We start from the raw sequence: 27,872 nt of genomic DNA, 5'->3' as shown, positions 1-27,872 counted from the left end.
CGCACCGCAGACACGCGCAATGGTAACCGGAAGCATCGTTGAGAGGAAAATAAAAATCGACCAAAACCCCAATAGATCTTAAGGGTAACCCTCTCACCTGCCGTCTATTCTACGGCGTAGACCCGCATTGGATAGCCTTTTACACCACCGCTATCGGAGGGGACGAGAGAGAGCGGAAAAAACTGCCCCATTTGACCGAAGTTGCTCGCTAACTGGTTTAGCTGACGTGGGGAGAAGTTGAGACTGCCAGAGAGCAGAGAGACAAACACAAACAAGCAGGGATCAGCTGAGCGTCTCCCCGAACCGAACCAGCAACACTGGGAAATGTCACGGAGGGCGACTTTGCTTTTGTGAGCCTAAGAATGAGCCACGGGAGACGGTGACTTCCATTGAAACTCGCTCCATGTAGACTGTCAACAGTGGCAACACAAAGAATTTCGGCAGCACAACACGAGGATCAGCCATAAGGCAGTAGAAGAACATCCACGACTCCTGTCACTGTGGTTTACTTCGATTAAGCACGATCAATGACTTTGTTCGCCGGTTTTCTGCTGTGACCAAACGATTACACATACTACATTGCAAGAAGACAGGTAAACACTTTTTAAAATTTTAATCCACAGAACCACATCAAATGATAATGTCATTAAAAGGTATTTTTAATGTATTCAAAACAATGATCCAATGGGTAGTAGTGAAAGAGATCCTGGGATAGGTAATAGGAGTGGGAACCTCTTGGTACCTCAAGATACGATACGATTTGCGATACAAAGCGCACGATAACGATGATCTGACAATATGGCGATACAACGATTATCGATACATTGGTCAGGAAATCATTCTAGCATATTCTACAAAAAACTAATAAACAGAAAAACAACCTTCTGCTGTGAATTGGAATGAGTTTATCACTTGTAGACATCCAATCCGTTTGAAGTGGGAGGGTGATTCGCTGCCATCCCTCCCACTTCAAACGGATTGAACGTCTATGGCCGGTAGTGGCAGCCAATGCCAGGCAATGAGGTCATTTTGGGCCATTTAAGGTCATTTTCCTGTTGTTTTTCAGTTACTTCCTGTTGATTTTTATGGGGCGCCGTTTGTAAAGCAGCACATGCTCAAAATTACGACAACATTTTCTCACATTTAGCGCCACACAGTGTTTAAAATGGTGTGAAATTTTTAGAGTCACTTTTTTTTTTTCCCATTTACAACATTATTTAGCAACTTAAATATTTATTTTTAAATAAGAAGTTTTGGACCTGATTGTTTAAATCCAGAACTAAATATTTAATTTAAATCTTAAACTTATATCCTAAATGTTAAATCAGGAAACGGTCGGAACTAAATATTTAGCGTAATATGCAAATTCACATGACTGGAGACCGGAAGTAACAAAATAAAAGCTGGTGGAGCAGCTCCGACTGTCTGTTTACGTTGCTTGAAAATGAATAAAAATGAATAAAACCTACTCAACGTTGGCAGTCTGCTCTTAGACATGAGTCATTGTGATAATAACAATATTTAGGTAAAATACATATTTAGGAGAAACTATTTAAAAGTATTTTGTGTGCTCCAGCTTTTATTTTATTTTCTATTTCTTTTCAGTTTTGTAGAAAAGAATGGGCTAAGATTAGTCCTGATTAATGTGTCAGACTGATCTGCAGCTACAGGAAGCGTCTGGTTGAAGTTATTGCTGCCAAAGGGGGGCCACAAAATATTAAATGTGATGGTTCACTTACTTATTTTTCCCCCTCCAGTCATTGTTTGCATACTATCCTCATTGAAATATGAAAACCTATAAATGTTTGGGTGGTTTTAGTTATAGCAGTTTTTTCATCTGTGTGATTTCGACAAAGATCAGATCACATTTGATGATTTTATGCAGCAATGTGAGAAATTCCAAAAGGTTCAGATACTTTTTCATACCACTGTAAGTACACAAGTAGTAATACAATACATTACATTCTACTATATTACAATAAAACAAACAAATTGAGTCAATTTAGACATCTTCTTTTTTCTTTGGGTTTGGCAACCACTTCCATTACTTGTAAAAAAAAAAAAAAAAAAAAAAAAAAACAAGTTCTGAAATGTCAGATAGCCATAACATTAGGTCTAATGTTTCTGTCATCTGCATGCTGTCCTCTCTGGCCTCTGGTGACAGCGGTGGGATCAACATGGCCCATCAGGCAACCCCTAGTTCTCAGAAGGCCCTGATGATGGAGTTGAAGTCCTTACAGGAGCAGCCGGTGGAAGGATTCCGCATCACTCTGGTTCAGGAGTCTGATCTCTACAACTGGGAAGTAGCCATTTTTGGGCCCCCAAACACCCTGTATGAGGGAGGGTACTTTAAGGTAAGGAGGCATTTGATTGATTGATTTTGATTCATTTTCACAGGATGTACAAAATAAGAAGGACAACAACAACAAAAACACTTGACATCAAAAACAAAAATGACACATTTAGAGGCGTGCGAAATTTCCGATTCTTAGATTATTCGCGATTCAGCCGTGGAAGATTCGAGAACCATTCACAAACATCCAAATTCCGATTATTGAATTATACCAGGTAAAGCGGAAATAAAACACAGTCAGCGCGGTCTTCGGGACGCAATGAGGAGCGGACCGAGAGTAAATATCATGTTCAACTCATGTCGCTAGATTAAAAAAAACAATAATACCTGACTCCAGCCGTCAGCCGCTACAAACAGTGCCCAGTTGCTAGTTGCTACAAACATACGACAACATACGGCTATAGTAGATATCACATATAGCTAGAACTAGATGTGAAATGACAGATGACGGCCGCGTTAGAACATGTACAAAGAGCTAGATGCAAAATGACGCTTTCCCGCGTTAGTAAACAGGCCCCATCTTAAAGCAGTAGACTTCTCTAGAAGGCTCTGTTGTTGCGAACTTAATTACTTTTTATCTAAAAAACCCTAATTCGTCAAAACCTTGAGTTGAATCTATCTTTAAATGATGAAACAGTTATAAAACTTTCATATGTCGAAAGTAGACAGAAGGGAAATTATGGAATAACGTGAGCAATTTTAACAACTTTAACGGTTGATTCACAACATTAAATTAATTGACTGTAGTTTAGAGCTGCTGATACAGAATGGGGACTTGAGTATTTTATTTACTGTTTTTAACTTGATACTGAAATAGTAGTTTGGTTTAGCCTGAGAGGATTTTTGAAAAATTTTGGAACTAATGTACAAAAAATTAAAAACGAGGGGGGGGGGGGGGCATCAATAATCGATTTATAATCGAATCGGAGCCTCTGAATCGTAATCGAATCGTTAGGTGCCCAAAGATTCCCACCTCTAATGACATTTACATAATGAATATAGTGGCATTGAGGGTGGGATTGGTCAGCGGGGCCTGCTGTATAGTGCACCTATAGCTGCAGGGATCAAGCTTTTCCCGAGCCAGGCCCTCCTGAATCTTCTAGTTCTGTACCTTCACCCTGAGGGAATTAGTTTATGTGTTGGTGTAGTGGGTGAGTGGTATCCTGGACTTAAAGTGTTTGCCAATCGAATGATGGACCTGTTATTTGAGTCAGATGGGTTAGGTGTTGGTAGACCAGTGATATTGGCTGTTGTATTTTTAATGCTTGTAAGTTTCGTCCGGTAGCCGATAGGTGACAGAAAGCATAGTGAAGTAACATGCGGAAAAGTGCAGGAGAATGGGTTGAACCATTGATACAATAATAACAGGAGATGGGGTGCTATGTATAGTCCAGGGGTGTCCAAACTTTTTGCAAAGGGGGCCAGATTTGGTGTGGTAAAAATGTGGGGGGCCGACCTTGGCTGACGTCCTTTACGTAGAATAATATATTTAAGCAAATTTTAGCAAGCCATTCTGTGCGTCACATTTGCTTTATTATTATTTTTAATTAATAATTTCAACAATCTCGCAACTAGCCTTTGTGGCGTTCTCTTTCGACTCTCGGCCCTTTGCGAAATAACTGCTGCTGTGAAATTAAACTACCGTAGCTTCAAATTGCTTCAATTTCTTGCTGAGTATCTTCCCTGTAATCTTGTCGTACATGTCAGCGTGTCTTGTTTGGTAATGTCGCGTCACATTGACCTCTTTAAAAACAGTGACTGTCTCTTTGCAAATGAGGCAGACACAGTTGTTGCGTACTTTAGTGAAGAAATAGTCCAATTTCCACCTATCCTTGAAGCGTCGGCCATCGCAGTCAACTTTCTTTTTTTTTTGTTGTCGCCATTTTAGAAAATTGGAAGTAAAGGGTTAGCTAATGCTGCTTAGAGTGCGTCTGCCTTTTGGTGGGTATATGAGGAGCAGCATTTAGTGTGTAAGCTACTTCATATGCTGGTAGCAGTACTGCTGACTGATTTATTAAGTCTGTGTGCGGGCCAGACGTTATTGATTTTATGACAAGGGCGGGGGGCCGGATGAAATTTGATCACGGGACGCATTTGGCCCCCGGGCCGTACATTGGACATGTCTAGTATAGTCCTTTGGGTTTATGGACGGCTGACAACAAAAATGTTGCCTTTTTTGAATGGCTGTGGTGTGTTGTTCTAAGGCAAGTTTATTTTCCAAGGTTACACCCAGGTACTTGAAAACGTCTACTGTGTCAACTGCATGTGAGTCTATGATGTTTGGGTGAGGGCGGGTTGAACCATATTTCTTTTGTTTTATTTACATTGATGTCAAGCTGAGCAGCTCTGCATGTCTCAGTGAAATGTTTGACTGTGTTAAACTAGTCCGGGATGGATTGACTATCAGAGAGGAGTGCAAGAATGGCTATCATCAGGGTTTCTACAGGTATCAGCAAATTTCATTTAATGCTTTTTAATGCCACTTCAATCTAATTTAATACCCATGCCCAACTGCCGATAGTTTCATACACACAAATTGTAAGCAATGAATATTTTTCATCTTTGAAAATACAAATGCAACTTAAACGTAATAACAGCTTGATGCAACTTCAGTTTCGTGAGAACACAAGGCTCAGGAAGGCTGTGTATGTATGGAGGACAGCTAGCAGAAGAACACTAGCAGCCCATCGATGGGCAGGGGCGGACTGGTAATCTGTGGGTTCTGGAGGATCACAGAACGGCCGGTGCCGTGGACGGCCGGCGGCCGCCATTCATTATACATCACTGTTTTTATCCCCTCTATCCTCTGATTATCTACAGTTCACATCCAATCCGACAGGTGGCAGCAATGCGCCTGGCTGTTGACTGCCAATCTGATAGACTAGGAACGAAGAAAGCACAGAGTAGCCTTCATTGGTTCCTTCCTTGTGGAAGCAAAATAGCGACGAGCGTTAATGCACAATATGGATGGTGGTGGCAAAAAACAGAAAAGAGCAGGATGGCGCGGAGAAGGTTAGGGAGAAAAAAATTAAACTGGAGAGTGAAGCATTAAAATGTCATAAGTCGACAAATATTTTCGCAAGCAGCAGTCTGGCTGCAACGGCCACGTCGGATAACAACAGCCCAGCTCCCGGCAATGGTGAGAGGGAGCGGCAGCCGCTCTGACGTGCAGCCGGTGCAGGGAGAGAGAAAAGAAGAGGGAAGTAAGCTGGAGGAAGTTCCCCAGACAAGCGCAGGGCAAGTAAATTGGGATGAAGAGGGTTACTTGCTCGGTATACTGGCAATTGTTATCCACCAGGTAGCTACATTTTAAATGAAATAAATGACAATTAAAGGGTTAGTGCCAGCTAATCGATGTACCCGTTTGCAATCGTGTCAAGTTACAGTATGCTCGTCCTACTATCCCACTCTTAAGAAAAAATATTTTAGCCGTAAAACAATGTATGCACACGCAGCATAGCAATATTAATTCAGAAGAAATATAACAAAATATTAATAAAATGAATAGTTTTACTTTAAAGTTTAGGTAGTTAAACTGATATGATATACAATATATTTTTAATCATTTATATATCGTTTTGTTGTCTGGTTAATACTTTCCAATGAAGGTTATGTATACAGGATTTGTCTTGAAATGTTTATTGTATTTTCATTGAAATTGATTATTTGTATGGCAGGGGTCTCCAAACCGGTCCTCAATGGCCGCTGTGGGGCCTGGGTTTTGTTTCAACCGATCGAGTACAGACAGTTTAACCAATGACGTTTCTGCTAAAACAAGCAGCACCTGACTGCAATCAACTGATTCCACTTGTAAGACACCAGATCGGTGCAGAGGTGTTGTCTTGTTTTGTTAGAATGAAATAGAATGAAATCCTGTGCCCGCCGCAGCCCTATGTGGAATAGTTTGGAGACCACTGAATTATGGCATAAACAATGAAGTCATTTTATAGACAGAGATATATAGAGATATATTATAATCAATTGGATACCTAAAACTTGCTTTGAAAAATAAATTCTTTAATTTGTTTATTCAGGTTGATCATAGAGCTAGTACAGAAAATGAATCCAACTCCAGTTCAGACTTGCAGTACTTTGAGCGCCCCAAGTCAGACAGTCACAGTCTAGACACATTTTCTTAATTTTTCTCTGTAAGTGCACGAAATTGATGCATTTTACAATAAAATGTAAAAAAAAAAAAAATTCTCCCCGGGGGGACATGCTCCCGGACCCCCCTAGGGGTTCTGTGTTTCCTTTCGTAAAGCGATTCTTGTGGGCTGGGCTGAGTCAAAGTCCAGGGCTGCTTTTTAGTCCCAGTCCGCCCCTGTCGATGGGTATTACATTCAGCCCTAAACCTAGCAACTACAGTTGCTACCGGTAAATTAGAGCAATTCCTGGGCGCAAAGCTGAGAAACTCATCCCGAAAAATGAGAGGGCCATAAAAATAAATTTGATTACAATGAGTGAGTAAAAATTTGCATAGAATATGTATAAGAAGCAGTCAGTGGCGAAACTAACTTGGTTTATCACCTCTGCGCCCACACTCACACGTATAATCAAAATTAGATACAGATGAATTAATTATGTAAAAAAAGTTAACTTTCAAGCTTAACTAATTTTTAATGCCCCCAACATTTAGTTTAATGCCCTTAAAGGCCTGAATTTTGACATAATCCATCGCATGACTTTAAATGCTTCTTAATGACTGGCGTAAACCCTGATCCATAGACTTCACCATCAGTTGACAAGGCAGCTCCCACAAGCATTTCGCCACGCCTTCCCGTAGGGGGCCGACCCAGGCAGAATGTTGAGTTGGCTTTCACTGTGATAAACTCAAACACGCTGCGTTCGCCAGATTTAGGTGGAAACAGGACGAAGGTTTTAGTGCTTGCAAGCAGGCAGGAGTATCTCAAGAGTGATTTGGTCGAGGATTCAAGGTATTTATTATATTTAATAGCACCATGCTTTAGCTTGAAATATTTACATAAAATGAACGATAACTGCCCGTGTTTTGCTTTTAACCAAGAATTGAGCCTGTTTTACATTCATATCTAGAGAAACTGCGTGATTTTAAGCACTCATTGACAAGAATTTTCAACTTAAAAAGCTTTTTGTTTTGTGACGGCCGTCATGTAGGATTACAAATACCGTAACTTTGGCTTGAAATGTTCACGTAAAATGAACAATAACTGCCCGTTTTTTGCTTTGAACCAAGAATCTAGGCTGTTTTACGTTTATATCTATTGAAATTGCGCGATTTAAGCATTTACTTACAATGTTTGTTTTGTGACGTGACTGACGTCCTCCATGTTGCATTACACAATACCGTAACTTTGGCTTGAAAAATTTACATAAAATAAACGATAACTGTCCTTTTTTTTTTTTTTTTGCTTTGAATGAAGAATCTAGACTGTTTGACGTTCATATTTATGAAAATTGCGCAGTTTAAGCTTTTATTTACAAGATTTTCAACTTAAAAAGCTCTTTGTTTTGTGACGGCAGCCATGTTGGATTTTGTAAAAAAAAAAAAAAAAAAAAAAAGTTGTTAATTCTGGCAATAACTTGATGATATGTTAAATATTGCTATTGATCCTAAAAACATAGGCGCTTTTCTCTGCATTTGGTGATTTTTTTTTGTGTGCATCTAGCATAAAATCTTAGAATATTATAGCCATTTTAAGTTTTGTTATACTTATATAAAAAAATAATCAGGGTTTTATGATGGAACGACTTTGAATTTTTCAATGCCGCTGCTCATGGAGACTCATATGCCTAAGGGAGGTGCCTGTTTTGGTTTTAGGTCGGTAGTGGCTTTGGTTTTGAAAATATTTTAATTTTAAGTTTTTGAAAATAGGCCCCCTACGGATCGGCCTCGAGCCCTGTGGTCCGTCAACTGATAGTGAAGTCAGGGTAGATGAGGCGGTACAGTACTTCATGTGAAGGTGGCTCTGGATCTTGGCCCTACATTATAACCCAGTAGCCGACGAGTTAAAATTCAAGATTGGGCCACAACGGTGATACTGTTTGGCCGCTGGAATTTTTCAGTAGATAATAATAATGTTTCAACAGAGTGAAAGTCATCAACTCTTGTCACTGTTTTTAATCCTCAATCATATCATAACAATACAATTCTTTCAATGACTTCTAATTTCACAGACAGAGCCCCAAAAAGTCCTTATGAAAATAGTCTAACAAAATAAAGCATAGTGACAGTAACAATATTAGGGTTTATCATCTTTATGAGTCAAAAGTGTCTATTAAATTAGAAAAAAATCAAGGTGTTTAGCTCACTCATGGCAGGTTTGCCTGTGCTAACAGCACAAGATTAAACACGGCCTCATTTTTAACTTCTTTTAACCAGGTGCCGAGTGCTTGTTCTTGTCATAACAGGTTTGTGCCAGCTCTTCAGGAGAGTAGTAACAGTATTCTTAGCTACTGCAGGAGTACTGACTTGTCAATGCAAAAGGAATGCTTTGGTTTCAATGTACAGTAATTGATATTTACATTCAAATCTCTTTTTCCAATTGTTTACTAAAAGCAAGTCTAGGGCACAACCTAGTACTACACTGTATGAAATGTATAGATGTGAATCATCATAAAATCAAATCAAATCATTTGTTTACTTTATTAAAGGGATACTGACAAATGTACTTTGCTTAAAATGTGAAGTAGTCACAATGTGAAGTGGGCAAAAAATAGTAAATGGGCAAAAACATTGCGTTCATAATTGTGTTAATTGAATTTTAGCACCCTGATTCATAATCGAGTAATGAGGTGGCTAAGGTGGACTGTCCCTAGCGAGATTATGACAATATTGCTGCATCAGAGCCACCATTACTTTTTGCGTAAAAAAGTCAGCAAGGGTAGAAATTTTCATGGTTTGTTGAATACTGCAAAGTTCTGACTTGCAACTTTTTCCTGCAAAAGCAATAACTCTGCAGATTTTCACGATCCCACAAGCATTTTAGTCTATTCTTAGCTTTTGTTTCACTCTCCAAAATTGTATTTACTGTTCAAGAGGTTTTCGACTACCAACGATTAGCAACATGTTGAAATTTTAACTGTTATTGTTTTGGAATCCATACACATTATAGCCCTTGGATCAGAATCGGGGGCGTCACTAGATTTCAAAAACGGGTGGGGGGTTGGGGGGGCTTAGCCCCCAGGAGTTACACAGGATTTAAGTGAAAGTAGCGTACAAACACAAAACTTTACAAACAGCTAACATTGACTGCTAATTTATATACTAGTATATACTGTATATACATACATTTAATCATAGAGGCTAATGCCATGACTTTCACTCACAACACAGTAATTGTTTGTTCCAAAATATTTGTAAATCACATATATTACACACACACACACTCACAGATATAACAAAAAATGGCTGTAATTTTGAACACTGAAAAATACTACTTATTACTTGAATTTAAGTAATGTCTGTGTCAGGCTAATTTGCCTTACACACACGCATGCACACAAACATATATACAAACATAACATACATACATACAAACATACATACAGTAAAGGCCAAAAGTTTGAACACACCTCATTCAATGCAACACAAATGAAGGCAATAAATTCCACTAATTAACCCTGAAAAGGCATACCTGTGAAGTCAAAAACCATTTTTGGTGAGAAGGTCTAGAGAATGGCAAGAGTGTGCGAAAAAGTAATCAGAGTAAAGGTTGGCTACTTTCAAGATACTAGAATATTATATGTTTTAGTTATTTCACCTCTTTTTGCAAAGTACATAATGCCACACATGTTCATTCATAGTTTTATTACCTTCAGTAAGAATTTACAATGTAAATAGTCGTGAAAATAAAGAAAACACACTAATGAGAAGTTGTGTCCAAACTTTTGGACTGTACTGTACATGTGTGTGTAGGGGTGTGTCTGTGTGTGTGTGTGTGTGTGGGGGGGGGGGGGGGCGGGGTGGTTGGTATGTATGCTATATACTGGACTGTCTCAGAAAATTAGAATACACAATATTCTAATTTTTTGAGACAGTCCTGTGTATATATACAGGACTGTCTCAGGAAATTAGAATACACAATATTCTAATTTCCTGACTGTCTAAGGAAATTAGAATATTGTGTATTCTAATTTCCTGAGACAGTCCTGTATATATACACAGGACTGTCTCAAAAAATTAGAATATTGTGTATTCTAATTTTCTGAGACAGTCCAGTATAATCATCATCTTGGCTTTCTCGACTTTCTAATCATTACTCTCCTACTCACCTTTTAAATAGAGGTCTCTCTCCCCGTCACCCTCATTGCTCCTCTGCTCTGACTGTTACAGGTCAATAAAGGTGGTGGAGTGATTATTATTATTATTAGTGTATTATTATGACAATGCACAAGTGATAATCGTACGTGAATGAGCTCAGCTCCTGTATTCATCTGCCTAAAGTGAGAAACACAGCTGATGCTCCAGAAGGAAGTCACCCCAAAAATAGTGGTAATAAGAGTGCACACTTAACTCTACTAGGACTTTCACAATGCATTTCAGGCTAACTAGCTAGCAGAAGCTAAGTAGCAGCGTTATTTTAGAGCTGGGATGTAACATTTTACCGCAAAACAACAACCGTAAAAGATGTGCGCAGAGACAGACTGCTGGGGGGTGGGGGTGGGGGGTCGGTAGTACTGACTGCTAGCTACGCCAAAGGGAAAACGCGGACTGGGTTTTCAGCGATGTGGGCGTTCTCTATATGAAGAAGTGGAATGGATTGGATAGCAATACACTGAAGGGGCTCTGTACCTTATTCCAGGAAGTATTTATGATCATATTTAAGTTGAAAATGACAGGTTACATGATTATTGATTTTAATTAATATTCTGCCATCTTCATAGTAATGTTTTTTAAGAAAACATCACCAAATTATTTAGGGGGGCTTAACAATATTTCCCCCCTAAAATAACGACGCCACTGGTCAGAATTCAAGTTCTTAGCTTAAGGGCACACTTTGCTTTGACATGAAAACCCAGCATATGCAACATGTTGGGTAAATGCTAAATGATACAAGTTTCTGGACATGGTTTTTGCTTTGCAGTTTTTGTTGTGGCACTTGCAGTATTTTGCTTTAATTTTACTTGGTACATTTTTGTTTCCCACAATCCCACTGCAATGCTGGCAGTTTTTCATATTCTTCCGGTTATGTCATGTGTAAAATACTAGTATATTCAGATTTAAAAAAAAAAAAAAAATGGTGACCACCAGTACTACTGCTGTGGTCATTACACCAACTTTTTCACTAAAATACTTTTCAGACAGAAACAATTGCTTTTCATTTAATTGGTTGTAAAAGTGAGGTGCCCTGCCCTGGCATTCCAGCATTTACGTTTACAGAGCTCTGATTGTGGGTAAAAATGCATGGAATGTTGTTTTTGACATATACAGTAGCAGCACATGATTACAGAAAAAATTCTGAGCTGTATAGTAGATTCAAGAGGACATGAATGTGTGTTCTCTCTTTCAGGCTCACATCAAGTTTCCAGTGGACTATCCGTATTTGCCACCAACCTTCCGTTTCATCACCAAAATGTGGCACCCCAACATCTATGAGGTATCATTATTATGTTTTCATGTGTTTATGGTATTCACATTGCTATAAGTATACTTGCCAAATGTGTCTTCAAATGACGCCTGTGCTCTCACATATGTGTAATGTGACGTTTTCCCTCAGAACGGCGACGTGTGCATCTCCATCCTGCACCCTCCAGTTGATGATCCACAAAGTGGGGAGCTGCCCTCAGAAAGATGGAATCCAACCCAAAATGTCAGGTGAAGACATTTTTCTTGTTTCGTTGGAGCCTTTTTATGTCTATGATGCTTAAGTAGGGTTAAAAGACAGTTTCATAAATAAGTTGCAAACACAATAGGTCTGTGTTAGGAGTGATGCAGTACTACAGTACACAGAAACGTTACAGGGCTCGGGCACTACCGAATTTTTAGTAGTCACAACGCCTGCAACTAGTTTGGTTGGGGTTTCTGTCTGTCTCTCTTGATCGCTCTCTCTTTCTCGCGTATATATAAATAGTGGATGAAATGTCTACACTTCCCTGTTGAGATGCCATGTTCAAGTAGGCCTGTCGCGATAACATTGTAGTGTACGATAATTATTCTCATAAATTATTGCGATATGCGATATTATTGCGCCCTCTCAATTTTTTTTTTCAACCAATTTACAATAACGCAGTGAGAATACAGTATATATTAATAGATCAGGTACACCCATTTAAACGCGATAAATATTTACTCTTAAATTCAAAACTTCTTTTTAAGAAATCACAACTAAAAACAATAGACAATGCCTCTTAAGTAAAAAAACAACAATATTGATACCGCACAGAAACACAGAATAAATAAAATGTGTTTAAAAAAAAAAAAAAAAAAAAAATTGCACTTAATAACTTAAGTATTTAGGCAAATGAAAACTTTTCTAGTCACAGCTTCTGCAATGGTGTTCCATAGGGATGCAACGATACAGTTAAGTCACGGTTCAGTACGATTTTTGATACGGGGGACACGATTTTCGATCCTATTCAATACATTTAATGCTCTGTAAAAAAAAAATAACAATTATATTTTTTGTTCCAGCAGGGCACACTGTTGATTGCTACAGCTCTCTTAGCAGCTAGGTTTACTACATGAGCAATTTGTGGTCCGAATCCATCTGTGTCACGTACTGAATTAACAATATTTGGAACATTATCTATAGTCACTGGTATGGATTGATTTGGCCTAACTTCCATTCAGTCATGACAGTTTAGAAGTCATCGATGTTGTATATGGACTACATGTCCCATAATCACTCTGGGCTCACGTAGCCAATGGCATGGGACGTAGCACATCTAGTTTGCCATTTCATGATATCTAGTGTGTGCGCGCATTTAAAAAGTTAGCAAGCGCCGCTGAAGTCATGTCTGCTCATCACTACACAACACCAGCATATGACAATCGACTTTCATAAACAGGACGAGTTTGAAGCACAGCACTCTTAATTTCATTCAGCTGTTCGTTGTCAAAGGGAGGTTGTTCGTAGCAGCCAAGTCGGTAACAATGTTTAGGCGGACTTCGTTGTAAATATCCGGCGTTGTGCCGAAATATAGCCACCCCGCGTGAAATGTCACTCCTGACGGGAGCGCCCACACGTCAACAACACCGGCGCGCCGTAGATGGTCCACAGTCACTCCAGAGCACTGACGCGGCCGGTATACGTTGAACAATAGGATATAATGGGAACGATTGGCTCCGGCGCTAGTTTTTGCCGGACCTGGAACGAAGATGCATTTTGCGCAGTTGGTAACGAGGAATCCGAACTTTTAACAGCATGTCTGCCGCGCGCGCACGCACGTGCACGCGAGGCGATAAATCGCAGCAGAAAAATTACCGTCAAATGTTCATTTATTGCGCGATAAATGGAATTATTGCATATTGCGACAGGCTTATGTTGGAAAAAAATAAATATTAGAATAAGTTGTTTAAAAACCTTTTCCTCCATTAATGTGACCTATAACCTGTCCAATTGAAATGGAGGTGAGGGGGGGCTCATAAAGGGAAAGTCAAAAATAACTAACTGAGATACTAGCTACATTTACGGCTGTGTTCAGAATAATAGCAGTAGTAAGATGAAAGAGGAATAAATTTCAACTTTTAGACCACAAGTAAGTTGCTGGAGGGTATAGGAAAGGTGTGGAAAACCAACAGACGACACGCATGACGTGCATGCTGCTGATCCTGTGAAACTGACTCATTAACTGAAGGGGGTGTGTTAAAAAAAATAGTACTGCTGAGTTCAATGGCGTACCGCAAGAAACACGTGACATCCGCTCATTAATATTCATGACATTAGCAACTGTTGCTAAGGGGGGACATGCCACCGTTTGTCCCTAATAGGAAATGAATAGAAATCGTGTACGAAGGAGATGTTTACAGAGGTAAACCTACCAATTCTCTCCAAAAATGATGTCCCTGGTGCCAAATTCACTGGCAAATATGTGGAAGAACATAAAAAAGTTCAGTTAAAGAGATGGCTTGAGTGTCGAAGGCTGAAAAAGACGAAAAAAGCGAGCCGACCTAAGCATAGCCTTACCTTTTTTATCGACGCGACTGACAATGACATTCTCCTGTTTCAACAAGCTATCCTTTACCACCAGCCCTGTCTTTCTTATATATTATATCTTCTGGTTGTCCTACGTGTCTGACCGTTCTTGGGGGTAATTTAGTTAGTTTTGTGTAGCGATCGCAAATGCTACTCGGTGACAGCCAAAGAACACTTTAAATTTTTTCATTGATAACAAATCTTAATTCTATAATTTATTTACACTTCCCCTTTATTAAAGTTGTTGTATTTTTTTTTTTTTTACAACAGAAAAGGGAACTGGCAGTCAGATACCATTTTAATTCTTTTCAGGTCATTCATTGTCAGACAGAAGCAGCACGGCACAACGTCACGCTAGGCATGTGCCGGTATGAGATTTTCACGGTACGATAACCGTGAGCAAAAATACCGCGGTTTCACGGTATCACGGTATTGCAATTATAGCTCCAAAATTTTGAGATGTATGGGTTTAAAAAATAAATAAATAAATAATCCATTGAACAGGATTTTTTCAAAACATATTTGCAAATTGGAACATGAATATAATGTGAAAATAATTAAATTAACAAAAAATAACAAATATTATATAAAATTAAAATAAATAGAACAGACTATACCCACAGCCACAGCTCAAGTTGCTCAATATTAGAGTAAGAACAAAATAATTGCTATAAAAAGTAAAAACACTTCTAAATAAAATTAAAAATATATACTGTATGACTTTTTTTTGAGGGGGGAAGCTCAAGTGAAGTTTCGCCATTTTCAGCCACTGTGTCAACTCCAGTCTACATGATGCCATGCCTTTGTGTTAAAAAGAACAAAGAATTCATAAGTTAATAAGTTAGTTAAAATGTATAAGTTTTTTAAATTAGTTTAAATTTAAATATTGTTGAGGAAAGGTTTCATCTAAAAAAAAAAAAAGAAAAAAAAAAGTGAGGAGTGATCTGTCAATTAGCGATCTTTGACGCGATTCTTTTTCTTTCCCCTCTGCATTCAAGCTTTTCTCTCACTCAGCGGCTGTGAGACATAAAAGAAGCTGCTCTCCCAGTTTAGCCTAGGCTAACATTCGTCTTTGTAAGTTTTAGTTAGTTTGTATATTGAATTTGAAAGGAAAATGTGTGTTTTGTTTTTGGCGAACTTTTTAATGGAGCTACTGCTATCCTGTTGAACCTAATCACACGTGGAAAAATACACTTGTACAGCGTTTTAAATGTATTTATTTGTATATTTCACCACGATTTGAGAGCTCAATAAATTGATGAAAAGTACGCCTTGTGTTTGGAGGATTAGTTTTTAGGTTTGCTGGCTGTTTAGTGACACTCACGGCAACAAACGGGAAGGGGTTGAGCGGTGCCGCACCAAGCCACTTCGGCTGCATTTTGGCACATGAAAAATAGCGAATACCGTACTAAGGGATGACGGAAAATTTTAGTGGTTTTGAAACCACGACGTTTTCACACCACGGTAAACCGTGAAACAGGTAACCGGCACATGTCTACGTCACGCTAAAAAAATAAGTTAAAAATATTAAAATGGCTTACCTCTTTGTCCTCTGAAAGACCATGCCAACCCAACAAAATGTTTACTGCATTCGAAATGTGAATGGATTCACCGAACTGCCGTTAAAAGTCTGTGCAAGTTGATTCATTCTTCACTTTTTTTCCTCCGAGTTTTTGGTTTCGGGAAAGGTATGTAGAAAACATCCTTCATATGTCTAGAGTCATTTCTACATGTTCCAAAAAAGCAATGTGGGATCGGCATGTTTGTTTTAGAAAGGTTACCGGAGAAGAGTAGCAGAATTAACATTGTTTTTATGCGAGGATAATGTCCCACTCTTGCTTTACTTCCGCTTTACGATGCGGCGTCACGGTCTAAAAATAGCATGCGTACAGTACGCCATTAAGGAGGGTTTCAATTCTGTGGGGTGAAAATGCGTTTAACAGGGGGGCCCATATTTAAGGATTAAGTAAAGTGACATTGCCTATGGCCCAGACAATGATCAGCTCCAAGACGATCAGAGATCTAAACTTGACTGTGTGTGTTGTGCCAATCAGACGATGTCTATGTAAAGCCAATCTACCAGCAGGAAGTCCTCGCAAAGTCCCATTGTTGAAGAATAGACATGTGGTAAAGTGGTCACAGTTTACCAAAGGACACATTGACTGGCCTATAAAGAAAAGGTTTAATATTTCATGGACTGTCAATGAACATAAATCAGGAACTTGGTTGAAGATAAACTTGACAAATTTGCGGCAAGAAATGTTACAAAGGATAGGTTTTAGTTTGGAATATACGAAAGATTTGTTGATATTAGCTGACTTTTTATCGTTTATTTCCAGTGGGGCAAATAAGTGTTTAGTCAACCACTAATTGTGCAAGTTCTCCCACTTGAAAATATTAAGAGAGGGCTGTAATTGTCAACATGGGTAAACCTCAACCTCAACCATGAGAGACAGAATGTGGAAAAAACCCCTAGAAAATCACGTTGTTTGATTTTTAAAGAACTTATTTGCAAATCATGGTGGAAAATAAGTATTTGGTCAATACCAAAAGTTCATCTCAATACTTTGTTATGTACCCTTTGTTGGCAATAACGGAGGCCAAACGTTTTCTGTAACTCTTCACAAGCATTTCACACACTGTTGCTGGTATTTTGGCCCATTCCTCCATGCAGATCTCCTCTAGAGCAGTGATGTTTTGGGGCTGTCACAGACTTTCAACTCCCTCCTCAGATTTTCTATGGGGTTGAGATCTAGAGACTGGCTAGGCCACTCCAGGACCTTGAAATGCTTCTTCTGAAACCACTCCTTTGTTGCCCTGGCTGTGTTTTGGGATCATTGTCCTACTGAAATACCCTGCCATGTCTCACCTTTAATGCTCTTGCTGATGGAAGGAGATTTTCATTCAAAATCTCTCAATACATGGCCCCATTCATTATTTCCTTTACACAGATCAGTCGTCCTGGTCCCTTTGCAGAACAACAGCCCCCAAAGCATGATGTTTCCACTCCCATGCTTCACAGTGGGTATGGTGTTCTTCGGATGCAATTCAGTATTCTTTCTCCTCCAAACACGAGAACCTGTGTTTTTACCAAAAAGTTCAATTTTGGTTCCATCTGCCTAACACATTCTCCCAGTCCTCTTCTGGATCATCCAAATGCTCTCTCGCAAACCGCAGACGGGCATGGACGTGTACTGGCTTCAGCAGGGGGACACGTCTAGCAGTACAGGATTTGAGTCCCTGGCGGCGCATTGTGTTACTGATAGTAGCCTTTGTTACTGTGGTCCCAGGTCTCTGTAGGTCATTCACTAGGTCCACCTGTGTGGTTCTGGGATTTTTGCTCATCGTTCTTGTTATCAGTTTGATGCCACAGGGTGAGATCTTGCATGGAGCCCCAGTTCGAGGGAGATTATCAGTGGTTTTGTATGTCTTCCGTTTTCTAATAATTGCTCCCACAGTTGATTTCTTTACACCAAGCGTTTTACCTATTGCAGATTCAGTCTTCCCAGCCTGGTGCAGGTCTACAATTTTGTCTCTGGTGTCCTTCGACAGCTCTTTGGTCTTGGCCATAGTGGAGTTTGGAGTGTGACTGACTGAGATTGTGGACAGGTGTCTTTTATACCGATAATGAGTTAAAACAGGTGCCATTAATACAGATAACAAGTGGAGCCTCATTAGACCTCGTTAAACCTCGTTAGAAGTAGTTAGACCTCTTTGACAGCCAGAAATCTTGCTTGTTTGGAGGTGATACTTCCACTCCAATTTGGAAATAAATTCTTTAAAAATTAAACAATGTGATTTTCTGTTTTTTTCTGTCTCTCATGGCTGAGGTTTACCCATGTTGACAATTACAGGCCTCGCTAATCTTTTCAAGTAGGAGAACTTGCACAATTGGTGGTTGACTAAATACTTATTTGCTCCACTGTGGGGCTGCAGCTATCGATTATTTTAGTAGTCGAGTAATCGGTGAACTAGTTAGTTCGAATAATCGAGTAATCGGATGAGGAACATGAAAAATTAAAATACCTGAGCTGAGCCTCAAACGATATAAAAATAAATAAATAAATAGATAAATAAGGATCTATGTACAACAAAAGAACAATCGGCTAAATTACATAGCAAAAGTCTGTTATCTTAAATGCTATAAATGCTATAAAACTTTTTTCTTTTTTTTTTTTTACAATGCTCTTAACAAATGGTTCAGACACATATTCCCACAAAAAAACGGCTAAATATACCTATACCTATAGCAAAATTACGAATGCATTAAAATTTTTTTTAGCGCAAACAAAAACTTGTCTTATGTTGGTCTTAACATGGAGCAGCGGGATTCAGCCATGTGAAATGAGGCAGACTAGAGGGCAGTGTATCCACCCAAATCAATAAAACTCAATGCAAACACTTTCAAAATAAACCATTACAACGCCACTTTAATTAAACGAATACTCGAAGCAGCAAAATTTAATTCGAATATTTTTTTTCTAATCGAATACTCGAGTTAATCAATTAATTGTTGCAGCACTACTCCACTGTATATTCAGTAATGTTATTCCTTTGTTGTGCTTTTCAGTGTGTGCGGTTGTGATGTGAAATGTGAATATCCTTTCACATATTGTCTAATATAAAGTTTCTTTATTTAAATTAATCATAAATATTATGTACAAACTTTTCATCCAATACTGTCTTTTGGTCATTGGGGGGGGCACCCTGGGCACCATCCATGCTAGGACACCCTCTGGCAAGGATCCATTGGAAGCCAGAATCGAACTATGTTTCGCATGCTTATATTTGCTTGTTTTTCTTTTAATAGGACCATCCTGCTCAGCGTCATCTCTCTACTCAATGAGCCAAACACTTTTTCCCCTGCGAATGTGGATGCTTCAGTCATGTTTCGCAGATGGAGGGACAGCAAAGGCAAGGACAAAGAATATGCAGAGATTATCAGGTAAAGTAGCACGAGTGTATATGATCCAAACGTTCCGACACATTATGGAACTATAATCTAGCGTAATATAAATTGCAAGATCTGTTGTGACGAATTGATGCTGAATGATCCTACTTGCTTAAATTCAGATAATCTATCTCCAGATGATTTAGATCAGGGGTGTCCAAACCTTTTGCAAAGGGGGCCAGATTTGGTGTGGTAAAAATGTGGGGGGGGCAACCTTTGCTGACGTCCTTTACGTAGAACAATATAGTTAAGCAAATTTTAGCAAACCATTCTGTGTGTCACATTTGCTTTATTATTTTTTTTAATTAATAATTTCAACAATCTCGCAACTACCCTTTGTGGCGTTTTCTTTCGGCTCTCTGGCTCTTGCGAAATACTGCTGCTGTAAAATTGAACTAGCTTCAAGTTGCTTAAATTTCTTGCTACGTATCGTTCCTGTAATCTTGTCGTACATGTCAGCGTGTCTTGTTTGGTGATATCACCTCACATTGAACTCTTTAAAAACAGCGACTGTCCCTTTGCAAATGAGGCATTTTAGTGAAGAAATAGTCCAATTTCCACCTATCCTTGAAGCGTCTGCCGTCACAGTCAACTTTCTTTTTTTTTTTTGTTGATTGTCGCCATTTTAGAAAATTGGGAGTAAAGGGTCACACGGAATAATGTTGCTTAGAGTGCTGCTGCCTTTTAGTGGGTAAATGAGGAACAACATTTAGTGTGTAAGATACTTCATATGCTGGTAGCAGTAGTGCTGACCAATTTGTTAAGTCTGTGTGCGGGCCAGACGTTATTGATTTTATGACAGAGGCTGGGGGCCGGATGTAATTTGACCACGGGCCGCATTTGGCCCCCGGGCTGGACTTTGGACATGTCTGATTTAGATAGTCCTTCAGATCAGGGGTCTCAGACATATTCTGGTTCGCAGGCCACGTTGATGGCAATTAGATCCCGTGTGGGCTGTACAAATTAGAGCCGGGCGTTTTACCGAAAATTTACCGTTACCGAGATGTTCCACGATGACTGACGTAATTCTGACCATGTTGGTGAATTTGTTTTTTTAATGACTCGAAAACTTTAGTCTTTTCAGCTCATTATGACTATGTGTTGTTCGGCTATGCTCATTCCCCTTTAAGAAAGTTCAGCCCATGTGCTTAAGTTTGAAGTCACATGACTATCAGGAAAAACGAACAGAAGCATGTTTGCTATCAACCGGTGTGCTAACGTTAGCATTTAAGTAATTGTGAAACGGCAACCACCTGTTGGACGTATCGCCAATGTAGGACATTTTGGCAGAAAACCGAAAAACAAATGCTCTCTGCGTGGGACGTGTAGTCGCCAAAAACACCGACAGCAGCTCTAACGTTGTCAAAGCGACTGAACTTAATGAGTTGATGCAGAAGCAGTGCTTTTGGCACGTACTGCACCTAGCAATCAGTATGTCAGTTTTTTTGTTGTGTGTGACCTCTCTGATAGCTTTTAAAATGGATCAGCTCAGCATTCACCAAAAAGTATAATCCATGACTGTAGCCTATACTATGAGGGTTAAATGGCCACAGCTACGTATTTTTCCTGTATGTGGTTGCTTTATTCTGTGTCATTACTGCCATCGTAAAATCCTAACTGTTTCATTGGCATAAAGTGTATCATTTCTGCAGATATTTAAGTATATCTTTTCACTGGACAACACTGAAAAAAATGACACTTCGGCACAATTAAAAAGTAGTCTGTGTGCAGCTTATGTAATAGAGTTAATTTATTTTCCTCTCAAAATAACTCAAAATATAGCCATTAATATCTAAACCCCTGGCAAAAAAAGTGAGTACACTGCATGGGAACTACGTACATCCCTAAATGTCCAAATTGAGTACTGCTTATCATTTTCCCTCCAAAATGTCATGTGACTCGTTACAGGAGTGCTGTCAGCATTGCTGCAGAGATTGAAGAGGTGGGGGGGCGGGTTTATTCCCACCACCATGCTTGACTGTAGGCTTGACACACTTATCTTTGTACTCCTCACATGGTAGTCGCCACACATGCTTGAGACCATCGGAACCAAACAGATTAATCTTCGTCTAATCAGACCATAGAACATGGTTCCAGTAATCCATGTGCTTTGTTGACATGTCTTCAGCAAACTGTTTGCCGGCTTTCTTGTGTACCGTCTTCAGAAGAGGCTTCCTCCTGGGGTGACAGCCATGCACACCAATTTGATGTAGAGTGCAGCGTATGGTCTGAGCACTAACAGGCTGACCCCCCCACCTCTTCAATCTCTGCAGCAATGCTGACAGCACTCCTGTAACGAGTCAAATGACATTTTGGAGGGAAAATAACAAGTAACAAATTACATTAGTCTGTGACCACGGATGTACAATTTTTTTGTTGCAGAAAATGTAGCCTGTGTACAAATTCTTTGCCCACGTCAACATATTACAGCTTTTTCATTTAGCAACGACAGGAATTATGTCTTATGAAGACAATGCACATGTATGCATGCTAGTTGTTTAGCTGTAGCTATAGCTAACAACAGGCCGATTTAGGGCATAAAATTACCGAAATTTGCGTAAACAAACGAAATTAACTTACTGGAGTGGAAGTGCATAGAGCAAACTCTGTGTGTAACTGGAGAATCAAACGTTATGCCCTTCCTTCTGATCGAGGCCACCCATGCCATTCTTCGACATTTGGTAAGTTCATATATGACCTTTCCCTCGCCTTTTCTCCATGTAGGGATCCGGAAGAAACTCAATGGGGTTCCGTCGAGCTGTACATTCTTCTTTCTATTCGATCGGTTGTTGCAATTCTTTACCGCACAATAATTTCCAACCATTTTTAAAGAGCGACCTGTGTTGAAATGCCTCACTGTTTTTGTTTCCCGGGGTTCTGACACCGAACTTCTGCTTCCAAAATGGCGATAGCGGCGGAAACCTCGTGAGTGCCACGTCATACGCTCGAGCCTAATTGTACAAAAAGGGCTGAGAAAGTTGATGAATGCTTATCAAACACCTGTTTGGAACATACCACAAGTGAACGGATTAATTAGGAACAGTTGGGAGTCATGAATGCATATAAAGCAAGCTACCCTGAATTGCTCAGTCATCACCTGAAAATATTGGGCAAGGTTCACCTCAATGTGTACAAGTGCGTGATAAAATAGTTGAACTGTAAGGACGGTGTTCCTCAACGTACAATTACAAGGAAATAGGAATTTAATCACCTACGAACCTATGTCAGAACTTAGAATATAAACACAGATAACATAAGAGTGACTTTATTTCCATTGTTTTACAGAAAACAGGTGATGTCCACAGCTGCGGATGCTGAGCGCGATGGCGTCAAGGTGCCGACCACGCTGGCGGAATATTGTGTCCAGACAAGGGTCCCCTCACAGGACAGTAGCTCAGACCTTCTCTACGATGACATTTATGACGACGACATGGAGGAGGATGAAGAGGATGACGAAGAGAGTGAGATGGAGTCCATAGGCGAAGCCGGAGCTGTCGGTGCTACAGAGGATGGCGGGACGACCAACAGATGTTATGACAACCAGGATGACTCTGGCAACGAAGAGTCATGATGGTCTGGATTATTACTGTTCCTTGCCAAACACCCCCCACCTTCCCCTCTGCTTCATTTTGTGTGTGTGTGCATGTGTGTACACAGTGGGGTCAAGAGTCTACTGCCAAAAACTTTTCATCATTTATTAAACAATTAGTCCAATAAAGTCTCCCCCTACTACTTTTAGGTAAGTTTACACTTAAAAGTTTGTTGTCAAGTCACCATTTGCCTTAATTACAGCTTGCACTTAGTCCGGTACAGATATAATACAGAAAGGATTCAGCGTTGAATGCCTGCCCAAGTTGTTTTTATGTTTTGCCGTTTTTCATTTTATCATGTTTTTGGGCGTGATAAAGTATCCATCGTTCTAAACATTAATCCGTAAAATGTGAAAGGACATTTAAAAAATTCACTCTACAGAAGCAGCATAGTTGCCCTTATGAGCCCTCAATGACCACTTTATTAAGTACACATCCTCACACTGGGCTTTAATACAATAACAAAGATTCTGCCCTTAAAATAAGACCGTATAACTTAGTTAAGACCAACTGTCAAAGATATTTTAATAAGCTGTTTCTATAGAGTCTCCCAAAAATCGGCATCCACTTTCTTCAGATTTCCTTCAGTATCATTCAAACAGATGTTACAGCTTCCATCAATCCATTTTCTCCTTGTCTGAGGTCGGGTCTAGGTAGGAAGCAGCTTCAGCAGGGAAGCCCAGACTTCCCTCTTCCCAGCCACTTCATTCCGCTCTTCCAGGAGGATCCCAAGCGTTCCCTAGGCTAGCCGGGAGTCAGTCTCCCCAGCGTGTCCTGGGTCGATCCCGCGGCTTCCTCCCAGTGGGACGTGCTCGGAACACCTCACCAGGGAAGGCATCCTAATCATATGCCCGAGCCACCTCATCTGGCTTCTCTTTAATATAGAGGAGCAGCAGCTCTACCCCGAGCCTCCACCGGATGACTGAGCTTCTCACCTTATGTTCGGGGTCTCCAAACCGGTCCTCAAGGGCCGCTGTGGGTCCTGGTTTTTGTTCATACCAATCGAGCACAGATAGTTTGAGCATTAAGGTTTCTGCTAAAACAAGAAGCACCTGACTGCAATCAACTGATTGGATGACTTGGCAAACACCAGATTGGTGGAAGTGTGTGGCATAGACTTCATAATGTATTGACGGGACGCGGGGCCGATTAATAGGGGGCCTACATTGTTGTCGTTGCCGTCAAAGCTGACCGAGTGTAATCACAGACAAAGAGCTATTTCTGTTGAAAATTGTTGTGAATAAATGCTTAAATCCCTGAATTCTTTATAGATATGGACGTAAAACAATCTCGATTCTTGGTTAAAAGCACAAAAAAAACCCAATGCAGTTAGCATTTATTTTAAGTAAATATTGTGAACTATGATGCTAGTCAGTAAGGAAATGTAGCGGAGGCCTTATGTAAACAGAGCTTTTTCAGTTGAAAATAGTTATGAATAAATGCTTAAATCCCTGAATTATTTATAGATATGGATGTAAAACACTCGATTCTTGGTTAAAAGCAAAAAAACGTGCAGTTAGCGTTTATTTCACGTAAATATTGCGAACTGTGATGCTAGTCAGTAAGGAAATGTAGCGGCGGCCTTATGTAAACAAAGAGCTTTTTCCGTTAAAAATTCTAGAGAATAAATGCCTAAATCCCTAAATTCTTAGTGGATATGGACATGAAACAGTCTCGATTCTTGGTTTAAAGGAAAAAAAACGTCCAGTTAGCAGTTATTTTATGTAAATATTGCGAACTGTGACACCAATTCCGTAGCGGCTAATTTCTCCCATAGATTTTTCACGTTTCAAAATGCATGCATGGCTCGAAAAATACAATAATTACCTTGAATCCTTGAACAAATCACTCCTGAGACAATCCTTCCTGTTTGTATTCGGTACAGCTTTCGTACTTTTTCAACCTAAATCCGGCGTTGGATCGCTGCATGTGTCACTGCGACCAACTGCGAATAACTGAAGCAGTGTGGGATGGCCCCCTACTTGAAGGCGTGGTGCAGTGCCTGTTGAATGTGACCCGTCAATATACCATATTGGCCTGAATATAAGACGGCCCTGATTATAAGACGACCCCCTCTTTTTCAGGACTCAAGTTTGAAAAAAGACTTTTTGAACACCAAATTAATTTTTGTACAGAAAATAATTACAGTACATCTGAAACAAATGATTAGAACAACATATTTGAGAGAAAAAGCATGTTATTTTGCCTCGTTCAAATCTTAATATCTTAACATTTAAGTATGTAAACTAAAGGGCAATCACATTTGTAAATGAATGGCTTCCGGTTTTTGAAATGTAAATAAACCAATCTATTGTGATAAAACAACAGAATTGCAATAACTGCATTAACCATCAAAGTGAAGTCTAACTGTAACTGTAGTCTTGAATCAAATCTGAATAAGGAAAAACATTGCAATAAAGTAATGCAAACTGTTTAAACGAGCGTAGCTGAGATCTGTCATGACAGAACATCGCTTCAATGATATCTGGCGCCATCTAGCGTCGTGAATGGGTATAATGTCTAGTCCGCGAATATAAGACGACCCCCACTTTTTCAGTCTTATTTCAATGCAAAAAAACACCGTCTTATATTCGGGCCAATATAGTAATTATGAAGTCTATGGCTGTGGTCTTGTTTTCATGGAGTGAAATCCTGCACCCATTGCTGACCTGTGTGGAATGTTTGGAGACCACTGCCTAATGTCATATGGGAGCGCCTGGACATCCTACGGAAGAAACTCCTTTCGGCTACTTGTATCCGGGATCTTGTTCTTTTGGTCGCGACCCACGGCTCGTGACCATATTAAGGGCTAGGAATGTAGATTGACTGGTAAATAGCTTTGGCTCAGCTCTCTGTTCCAATACAATGGACCGATGCAGAGTCCACAGCAATCCGCCAGTCAATCTCCTATTCCTATTTTTCTCACTTGTGACAAGACTCCAAGATACTAAAACTCCTCCACTTGACCCAGAGAGGGTATTCCTCCGTTTCCCGACTGAGGACCCTGGTCTGAGATTTGGAGGAGCTAATTCTCATCCCGACCGCTTGCCACTTGGCTGCAAACCGCTCTAGTGACAGTTGAAGTTAGCGGACTGATGAAGCCAGCAGAACTATATCATCTACAAAAAGCAGAGATGCAATACAGCAAGTGACAGCTTCAGCTTTGCAATTTTGTGAGCACATTCCCTTGCCCCTGGCCACCAATATAAATTGGAATAGAGTTGCAAAATTGCCGCCTAAAGTTTTTCTATCACCGACTGCCTTTCAGCGGCAATTTAAAAAGATGTACTGTATTAACATCACGCGCGTCCAAAAGATACTTCAATCTATTGCAAGTTTCTTGAAACAAGATTTATTCTTGACGAAGAGTCAAGATGTGCAACCACAACCAGTGATAAAAACACTGAATTCCTAGAATCTGTGTTCATGCGAAGTATGAAATATCAGCTCTACCCAACATCAACAAAAGCTGCATTCAGTGGTGGGTTCCAGTGCAGCCCTCGAAATAAAATTTTACTGGCTTTGTGTGAATGTTAGCTTTCAAAGATCAGTGTTTTTGACCGGTTAGGTAGTAGGGGTGGTAACCTGTTGGTTACCTCACGATTTGCGATACAAAGCTCACAGTAACGATGATCTCACGATATGGAGATACGATTATCGAGACATTGGTCAGAAAGTCATTCAAGGATATTCTACAAAACAACTGATAAACAAGCTATCTTCATCCTTCTGCTGTAAGTTCACTAGTAGACGTCTAATTCATTTGAAGTTGGAGGGTGGGAGCAAATGAACCACTCCCTCCTCAAACGGACCCCTCCCACTTCTATAGCCGTCAGTGGCAGCCAATGCTAGGCACTGAGGTAATTTTGGGCCGTTTCAGGCATTTCCTGTTGATTTTGTGGCATTTTAGGGCATAAGCGGATTTTAAGGGAGGGGGGGCAGGCCCCCCTGGTAGCTGAAAAGTGTCATTGCATGTAATTCTTTCCTATGTATATATATATATATATATATATATATAAGTTGTAAAGCAATAAAACTGCAACAAAAATGAATGAAATGAACAAAAAAATGTTTTTATAATGGGTCAAAATTATTATTCTAAAAGATCATGTGGCTAGCAACTTAGACGGTCATTTGCTTTGCATATAATCCCCCCCCCCCCCAAAAAAAAAAATTAGGGGAGGGAATTTTATTTTTCAAAGGATTCATTTTCTTTGATTGATTTGATTCTTTTTTGGGGGATTGAATGATTTACACACAAATGTCCTACCCGGATTATGGCCTAAACACAAAAAGGATTTCTTCAATCAAAGGCAACTTTTTCAATGAAAAATTAAGTTTTCAAATGCTAATTTTTCAATCTCAAATATTTTTTCGCATTCAAAAACTTTTATATGACTGAAAGTTTTCTTTTTTTGATTGAAGTGATTTTTCTTTTTGAAAATATTTTTTTTGAAGCAACTATTTTTTGCTTGAATAATAAAGACAAAAATGTCCTAGCCAAAATGTGGCACAAATCAACATTACTTCAATCAAAAAAAGTGCTTCAATCAAAATAAACTTGACTTGAAAAAAGAAAAATGGCTTTCACATGCATTTCTTTTTTTTTAGTTTTTTTTTTTTGAGTTTCTAATTTATTTTTGCATTCAAACACATTTGTTTGATTGAAGAGACTTTTTTTGGGGTTGAAAATATATATTTTGATTGACGCAACATTTTTAATTGAATAATAAAGACACAAATGTACCTCCATATGGCTCCGCCCAGGGGATACAATTTTTGACTGGGGTAACTACATTGGCACGACACCGGCGGGGGTACCATATTCAATGGATGACGATCTTGGTGAAAAGTATTGCCTAAGC

General features: G+C 39.5%; 1 protein-coding gene across 2 annotated transcripts; it reads left to right on the top strand.

Annotated features, from left to right (window-relative positions):
• On the top strand, nucleotides 1-27,588 carry ube2r2 (ubiquitin-conjugating enzyme E2R 2). 2 transcript variants are annotated; one of them, XR_009064448.1, is made up of 7 exons: nucleotides 1-593; nucleotides 2,165-2,354; nucleotides 11,842-11,928; nucleotides 12,049-12,146; nucleotides 19,277-19,411; nucleotides 22,703-23,156; nucleotides 23,650-27,588. XR_009064448.1 is itself a non-coding variant. In XM_057846521.1 (6 exons), exons 2-6 carry the CDS (start codon nucleotides 2,178-2,180, stop codon nucleotides 22,986-22,988), a joined length of 783 nt encoding a protein of 260 aa, XP_057702504.1. In that variant the 5' UTR covers nucleotides 1-593; nucleotides 2,165-2,177; the 3' UTR covers nucleotides 22,989-27,588. The 2 variants fall into 2 exon arrangements, 1 of the variants encoding a protein (XP_057702504.1); XM_057846521.1 differs by having other exon boundaries at nucleotides 22,703-27,588.
• The last annotated feature ends 284 nt before the right edge of the window (nucleotides 27,589-27,872 follow it).

Source organism: Corythoichthys intestinalis, chromosome 9 (genome assembly GCF_030265065.1).
Source record: "Corythoichthys intestinalis isolate RoL2023-P3 chromosome 9, ASM3026506v1, whole genome shotgun sequence".
NCBI classification, from domain to species: Eukaryota; Metazoa; Chordata; class Actinopteri; order Syngnathiformes; family Syngnathidae; genus Corythoichthys; species Corythoichthys intestinalis.
Note: the sequence above shows the minus strand (reverse complement) of the source record. Positions and strands in the feature narration are given on the sequence as shown.

Excerpts from the sequence above, each read along its gene's own strand:
- ube2r2 (XM_057846521.1), top strand. The coding sequence starts at position 2,178 with ATGGCCCATCAGGCAACCCCTAGTTCTCAGAAGGCCCTGATGATGGAG. Across the intron at positions 2,355-11,841 it reads ATGAGGGAGGGTACTTTAAG|GCTCACATCAAGTTTCCAGT; the intron begins GTAAGGAGGCAT and ends TCTCTCTTTCAG. Across the intron at positions 19,412-22,702 it reads GAATATGCAGAGATTATCAG|AAAACAGGTGATGTCCACAG; the intron begins GTAAAGTAGCAC and ends ATTGTTTTACAG.